General features: G+C 49.8%; 1 protein-coding gene across 3 annotated transcripts; it reads left to right on the plus strand.

Annotated features, from left to right (window-relative positions):
* The first annotated feature begins 3,366 nt into the window (after window positions 1–3,366).
* LOC119972787 (protein LRATD2-like) lies at window positions 3,367–7,639 on the plus strand. 3 transcript variants are annotated; one of them, XM_038810168.1, is made up of 2 exons: window positions 3,367–5,806; window positions 6,517–7,639. In XM_038810168.1, exon 1 carries the CDS (start codon window positions 3,464–3,466, stop codon window positions 4,409–4,411), a length of 948 nt encoding a protein of 315 aa, XP_038666096.1. In that variant the 5' UTR covers window positions 3,367–3,463; the 3' UTR covers window positions 4,412–5,806; window positions 6,517–7,639. The 3 variants fall into 3 exon arrangements, with proteins under 3 accessions (XP_038666096.1, XP_038666097.1, XP_038666094.1); XM_038810169.1 differs by having other exon boundaries at window positions 3,367–5,638; window positions 5,849–7,639; XM_038810166.1 differs by having other exon boundaries at window positions 3,367–4,890; window positions 5,183–7,639.
* Window positions 7,640–8,077: the final 438 nt, after the last annotated feature.

Genomic DNA, 8,077 nt, shown 5'->3' on the forward strand with positions numbered 1-8,077 from the left:
TCTAATTAGTGCCTATTAGTTTTAGCAAGTTTATCCTATTTTTATTCTCCATTCCCTTTGAAATAAAGGCCAACATTCCATTTGGCTTCCCAATTACCTGCTGAACCTGCATGCTGGCTTTTTGTGATTGATGCACGAGGACCCCCAAATCCCCCCCCTGGTTTCTGCATCATTGAGTGTGGCGGAGGAGGACTCGGTCCCAGACGGCGACTGCCTGGAGGAGGACGTCTGCTTGGCGGGGGGGGGGGGGGGGGGGGGGGGGGGGGGGCATGGGGGATGATTTTGAGTCCACCTGTAGAGATATTGAGTCGCCCCTCATCTCCCCCCCCCCCCCGGGGGAACTCCGGGAATATCGAAGTGTAAACCACAGTCGTCGATCGATGGTCAGACGGAGCTGCTCATTAAGTCTTCCCGTGCCTACGCTTGAGGCGGGCAATGCAGACGCAACACAGGCTGAAATCCTTCCCCGCCGGGCTCCCGTGGGAGCGGAGGGGCACGCTCTCCTCTCTCCCTCCAAGAACCAAAAAGGTGTTACCTTCCTGCTGACATAGAGGTGACCATAGCCAGTCTCAAATTCAACAGCAGCAGGGACGGTGCTCCACAGACTCAAGGATGTCTCGATCCTCGGGGACGGGAAGTATGTAGCGCGCTTCCTGCAAGGAACCCACCCTGCTCTGCGAAACAAAGCCATATAGCTCCTGGAGTGGCAAGGGGCTTCCACAGGAACCACTTGATCTCACGTTTAGATGGGGTGACTATCTTGTTGACCCCACATTTCAGTCAGAGATCTTGGAGGTCAAGCAGCCACAGTGCCAGGCCGGTTGCCTGGTGAGTTATTAGAAAAAGGACTGCAGTCACAAGTCAGCCTTACTCAACAGGAAACTGTACCTCATTTCGAATCATTTTTGAATGTTAAATAATTACACCAAAGGTTTTTTTTAAAAAAACAATACAGCAATACGTCATTGACATCAAGGGAGAATCTGTTGGCTCCTACCTTTGAAATGAAGAGATTCAGGTGTCCAGTATCTTCCCCACACCCTTAAATAGTTCTCTCACACAGACAAACTGCTCTCATACCAGCTTTGCGCGATTGTCGGGCTACATTTCTCGGCCAGCAAATCTAGTTCAAAAGACAGGGGGGGAAAAAACAAAGACAGGAAAAAAAAAGCACCTCCCAGAGCTGAAATGACAGGTTGACTGAAACCAGCAGTTTCATTTTCCAGGTGCCCAGGGACTGCTGTGCAGTGAGCAACGCCACTCCTGGTTCATTTCAGATTAGCAAACATTCATGTGTGTGTTTGTGTAGCTCAAAGCGATAGCGTCCCTCTCCTTTCTCAGACCGCAGCAAGTAGTTTGTCCAAACCAGGCAAGAGAGAGAGAGAAGAGGGAAAACTACTGGTTGAATGAGAGCCGATGGGTGGGGACAAACAACTCAAATAAACTTTTGACTGCTCCGGCAAGGCTCCACACATCCGTGCGCTGCTGCCAACTCACAGCTTACCTTGACGCTCCGGAAAGGGGGAGGGAGACAGAGAGAGAGAGAGAGAGTGAGGGAGGGAGACCCAGGATCGATGCAAACGAGTCACATTTGCAGCCCAGGCGGCGGCAGTGGCGGCCGAATCCCGCCGTTCAGTTCACTGGAAACCGACAAGTGTTTGGAGGGGGCGAGAGGAACAACAAACAGAAAGGGAGGGAGGAGGGAGTGAAAGCGTTTCCTCTCCCGTCCGACCTGTACCTGTACGCTGTTTGGAGCCCAGCACCCGGGCAACACCTGCGAGGCATTGAAACAGGCGGCAGGACCGGAAAATCCAATTCTCAAAAGCCAGGAATTACAGTCGGCAGCTGGAGAGAGGATTACAATCCAACTCTGAAAGGAGGGAATTACAGTCCGGAGCTGGAGAGGCCATTACAATCCAACTCTGAAAGGAGGGAATTACAGTCCGGAGCTGGAGAGGACATTACAATCCAACTCTGAAAGGAAGGAATTAAAGTCCAACTCTGAAAGGAGGGAATTACAGTCCGGAGCTGGAGAGTTCATTACAATCCAACTCTGAAAGGAAGGAATTACAGTCCGGAGCTGGAGAGGCCATTACAATCCAACTCTGAAAGGAGGTAATTACAGTCCTGTGCTGGAGAGACGATTACAATTCAACTCAAAGGAGGGAATTACAGTCCGGAGCTGGAGAGACAATTACAACTCAACTCTGAAAGGAAGGAATTACAGTCCGGAGCTGGAGAGGCCATTACAATCCAACTCTGAAAGGAGGTAATTACAATCCTGTGCTGGAGAGACGATTACAATTCAACTCAAAGGAGGGAATTACAGTCGGGAGCTGGAAAGACAATTACAATTCAACTCTGAAAGGAAGGAATTACAATCTGGAGCTGGAGAGGCCATTACAATCCAACCTTGAAAGGAGGTAATTACAGTCCTGGAGCTGGAGAGACCATTACAATTCAACTCTGAAAGGAAGGAATTACAGTCCGGAGCTGGAGAGGCCATTACAATCCAACCTTGAAAGGAGGTAATTACAGTCCTGGAGCTGGAAAGACCATTACAATTCAACTCAAAGGAGGAAATTACAGTCCGGAGCAGGAGAGACGATTACAATCTAACTCTTAACGGAGGGAATTACAGTCTGGAGCTGGAGAAACAATTATAATCCAATCCTTAAAGGAGGGAATTACATTCCAGAGCTGGAGAAACAATTACAATACAACTCTTGAAAGGAGGGAATTACAGTCTGGAGCTGGAGAGAGGATTACAATCCATTTCTTAACGGAGGGAATTACAGTCCGGCGCTGGAGAGACGATTACAAGCCAACTCTTCACTCTTTCTCGACCCACTCTAACTTTGTTGCTCTCACCTCCCCGGCCAGAGCCTGATGGAGGCGGGTGTGGAAGATCCCCTCGCCCCGACCTTCTGATTCTCCCGCGTAGCTGCTGCTCGCTCAGGCGGGGAGAGGGGTTTGAGGAGAAGGGGGTTTGGGGTTGAGGGAGAGGGGGGTTTGGGGTTGAGGGAGAGGGGGGTTTGGGGTTGAGGGAGAGGGGGGTTTGGGGTTGAGGGAGAGGGGGGTTTGGGGTTGAGGGAGAGGGGGGTTTGGGGTTGAGGGAGAGGGGGGTTTGGGGTTGAGGGAGAGGGGGGTTGGAGGTTGAGGGGTTTTGAGGGTGAGGAGAGGGGGGTTTGAGGGTGAGGAGAGGGGGGTGTGAGGGTGAAGAGAGGGGGTTGTGAGGGTGAAGAGAGGGGGGTTTGAGGGTGAAGAGGGGGGGTTTGAGGGTGAATAGAGTGGGGGTTTGAGGGTGAAGAGGGGGGGTTTGAGGGTGAGGAGAGGGGGGTTGAGGGAGAGGGGGTTTGAGGGTGAGTATGTTTGGGGGGGTTTGAGGTTGAGGGGAGAGTGGTTGCTGGCTGTGTGGACACATGGAGTGGGTCTGACTCTCCCACACTCACAGACACTGACAATGGGCAACCAGGTGGAGCGGCTGACCCATCTGAGCTACGCCGAGGTGCCGACCGTGGAGCCGGCGGGAGGGGAGCGGGAGGAGCCGGGGCCGCGGATCGGGGTCTCCTACATCTTCTCGGTGGATGACGAGGAGCTGGAGGAGGTGGTGGAGGAGGGGGGCGAGAAGAGGAAGAGGGAGGGAGGGAAGGAGGAGGAGGAGCGGGTCTCCTACGACCCCCTGAACGAGCTGGAGTGCTCGGTCTACTACCGGGAGGAGTGCATCTACGAGCAGCGGAGTGGCTGGGGGCTGGCGGGTGGCCCCGAGGCCCTGCTGGGCCAGTGCAAGGCGGGGGACCTGGTGGAGTTCGTGGGCCGCAGGCAGTACCCGCACTGGGCGGTGTACGTGGGCGAGCTGCAGGTGGTGCACCTGCACCAGGCCGAGATCCGGCGGGACCCGCTGAGCGCCGCCAGCCAGGGCCGGCCGGGCCGCCTGGTGAACGGGCGCTACCGCTTCCCGCCCCTGCCGGCCGAGCGGGTGGTGCAGAGCGCCCTGCGCCAGGTGGGCCTCCGCGGGCCGCAGCTGGCCTGGCGCAGCTCCGAGTGCTTCGCCGCCTGGTGCCGCAGCGGCCGCCGCGAGTTCAAGGCGGGAGGCGAGCTGCGCATCGGCAAGCAGCCCTACCGCCTCCGCCTGCAGCTCTCCGGCGGCCGCAGCCACACGCTGGAGTTCCAGAGCCTGGACGACCTCATCATGGAGAGGCGCCGCAGCGACCAGATGGGCCGGGCGGCCGTCACCCAGGAGTTGGCCGCCCACCTGCAGCTGGAGGAGGAGCAGCAGGAAAGGACTGAGCACAACTCACACACTGGAGAGTTTAAACTTCCCCAATCTGAGCATAACTCACAGACTGAACAGGTTAAACTTCCCCAAACTGACCATAACTCACACACTGAACAGGTTAAACTTCCCTAAACTGACCATAACTCACACACTGAACAGGTTAAACATCCCCAATCTGACCATAACTCACACTGAGCAGGTTAAACTTCCCTAAACTGACCATAACTCAGACACTGAACAGGTTAAACTTCCCCAATCTGTGCATAACTTGCACTGCGCAGGTTAAGCTTCCCGAATCTGACCATAACTCACACACTGAACATTTTCAAATTCCCCAAACTGACCATAACTCACACACTGAACAGGTTAAACTTCCCCAATCTGACCACAACTCACACTGAGCAGGTTAAATTTCCCCAAACTGACCATAACTCACAGACTGAACAGGTTAAACTTCCCCAATCTGACCATAACTCACACTGAACAGGTTAAACTTCCCCAAACTGTGCATAACTTGCACTGCGCAGGTTAAACTTCCCCAATCTGAGCATAACTCACACACTGAACATTTTCAAATTCCCCAAACTGACCATAACTCTCACACTGAGCAGGTTAAACTTCCCCAAAGTGACCATGACTCACACACTGAGCAGGTTAAACTTCCCCAGTCTGACTATAACTCACACACTGAGCAGGTTAAACTTCCCCAGTCTGAGCATAACTCACTCAGTGAACAGGTTAATCTTCCCCAGTCTGAGTATAACTCACACACTGAGCAGGTTAAACTTCCCCAGTCTGAGCATAACTCACTCAGTGAACAGGTTAATCTTCCCCAGTCTGAGTATAACTCACACACTGAGCAGGTTAAACTTCCCCAGTCTGAGCACAACTTGCACTGAACAGGTTAAACTTCCCCAATCTGAGCATAACTCACACACTGAACAGGTTCAACTTCCCCAATCTGAGTGTAACTCACACACTGAACAGGTTCAACTTCCCCAATCTGAGCATAACTCACACACTGAACAGGTTCAACTTCCCCAATCTGATCATAACTTGCACTGAGCAGGTTAAACTTCCCCTGTCTGAGCATAACTCACTCAGTGAACAGGTTAATCTTCCCCAGTCTGAGTATAACTCACACACTGAGCAGGTTAAACTTCCCCAATCTGAACATAACTTGCACTGAACAGGTTAAACTTCCCCAATCTGAGCATAACTCACACACTGAACAGGTTCAACTTCCCCAATCTGATCATAACTTGCACTGAGCAGGTTAAACTTCCCCAGTCTGAACATAACTCACACACTGAACAGGTTCAACTTCCCCAATCTGACCATAACTCACACACTGAGCAGGTTAAACTTCCCCAGTCTGAGCATAACTCAGACATTGAACAGGTTAAACTTCCCCAAACTGACCATAACTCACACACTGAGCAGGTTAAACTTCCCCAGTCTGAGTATAACTCACACACTGAGCAGTTTAAACTTCCCCAGTCTGAGCATAACTCACGCACTGAGCAGGTTAAACTTCCCCAATCTGACCATAACTCACACACTGAGCAGGTTAACCGTCTCCAAACTGACCATAACTCTCACACTGAGCAGGTTAAACTTCCCCAATCTGACCACAACTCACACACTGAGCAGGTTAACCGTCTCCAAACTGACCATAACTCTCACACTGAGCAGGTTAAACTTCCCCAGTCTGAGCATAACTCAGACATTGAACAGGTTAAACTTCCCCAGTCTGAGTATAACTCACACACTGAGCAGGTTAAACTTCCCCAATCTGAACATAACTTGCACTGAACAGGTTAAACTTCCCCAATCTGAGCATAACTCACACACTGAACAGGTTCAACTTCCCCAATCTGATCATAACTTGCACTGAACAGGTTAAACTTCCCCAGTCTGAACATAACTCACACACTGAACAGGTTCAACTTCCCCAATCTGACCATAACTCACACACTGAGCAGGTTAAACTTCCCCAGTCTGAGCATAACTCAGACATTGAACAGGTTAAACTTCCCCAAACTGACCATAACTCACACACTGAGCAGGTTAAACTTCCCCAGTCTGAGTATAACTCACACACTGAGCAGGTTAAACTTCCCCAGTCTGAGTATAACTCACACACTGAGCAGTTTAAACTTCCCCAGTCTGAGCATAACTCACGCACTGAGCAGGTTAAACTTCCCCAGTCTGGGCATAACTCGCACTGTGAACAGGTTAAACTTCCCCAGTCTGGGCATAACTCGCACACTGAACAGGTTAAACTTCCCCAGTCTGAGCATAACTCACTCACTGAACAGGTTAATCTTCCCCAGTCTGAGCATAACTCACACACTGTGCAGGTTAAACTTCCCCAAACTGACCATAACTCACACACTGAACAGATTAAAGTCCCACCGTGGGACACTCCTGAATCCTGGAACTCCAGGATTGCCGCTTTCAGTTTCTTTTCCAGTCTGCCCCTCTCTCACCTTAACCTGAAAGGAAAGATTGTCAATGTGGGCAGATTGCAAAGAAGTAAAAAAAAATGTAATGATCACCGCCTTAGTTTTTCTGCAGACATGTCTGGGTTGATATAACTGTCAGTTTATTGTTAAACAAGAGCACTGGTGCCCTTTGCAAAATGGTATCTTTTTATACCTGATTGATAATCTGTGACTTCTCTTGTTACCCCCTTCCCTCGTGACTGGCTACATCAAAAGCCCACTTTAACTGAGAATTAAACATCTTCTCTTCTAAAGGGAAGGTTGCTCAGTTGTAATAGTTCCTTCAAAATGAAGGGCGAAGCTTATCAATAGAAGGGGGTTAGGCTGAACTGAAGATCACAGGAAGCCAGGTAAACACTGTTGTGGTGATGGACAATGCACGCTGGCTTTTAGTGACTCAGTCAGGAGAATTCTGAAGTGCTTCATTCACCAAATATGCCCTCCACTCACGTTTAATTAAACCGTAAAAGAAATACTTTGTGCGGTTAGCTGGGCAAGTAGCAACTGGTGATTTTATCGTAAGTTTAGTTTGAAGCCTGTACTGATTCTTATTGGTTTCCTGTGATACACCTTCCCATGACACATTGAAGCAGAGTTTGAGTGTCCATACTCTTTGCACATCTTTATTGAGATTGAATTAAATATTTTTATAACAATATTTTTGAATTCATTGTGCATTAACTTATACACTACAGTTGATTATTTTTTGCCTGCCTTAATGTTGATGTGCGTAACATATCAAAGTTTTGAAAGGTTCTAAAGATCAACGCAATGCACAGATGATGTATTAATAGTGTCTCAAGAAGCACTTGTGTTAATTGAAAAACCGTGTAATAAAATGTTGGATTGCATGATTTTCCATGTGAGAATCCTTATACACAATTCATGTAAACAAGCAGAATGGTGGTGAAAGTTTCCCAACTCCCCACCCACAATCCCTTAAAAACGGTTCAACAGCGCATCTGAGTCAGCTATTGTTCTCTACTCCTGTCTGAAGATGCAAAAATACATCAAATATACTTGATAAGTAAGAAAGAACTTGCATTTACATATAGTTCAATTCCCCCCGCTCTCAGCCCTTGGGCCTGCACGTTCTTTTCCGCTCGACTGTCGGTCCTGTTTCCAGTTGAAATTATCAAGATCTCTTCTGCCCTCAGAGCCAGTGAGTTCCAGCTCGTGGCCACTCGCCACTTAAAAAGAAAACTTTGTCCTCTGATCTCGAGCCCAAACCTTCGAATCTGTGTCTCCTACGTCCTGTGCCACCTACTAATGGAAACAACATTACTTATCT

The sequence above is a fragment of the Scyliorhinus canicula genome, chromosome 10 (assembly GCF_902713615.1).
Source record: "Scyliorhinus canicula chromosome 10, sScyCan1.1, whole genome shotgun sequence".
Classification (NCBI taxonomy): domain Eukaryota; kingdom Metazoa; phylum Chordata; class Chondrichthyes; order Carcharhiniformes; family Scyliorhinidae; genus Scyliorhinus; species Scyliorhinus canicula.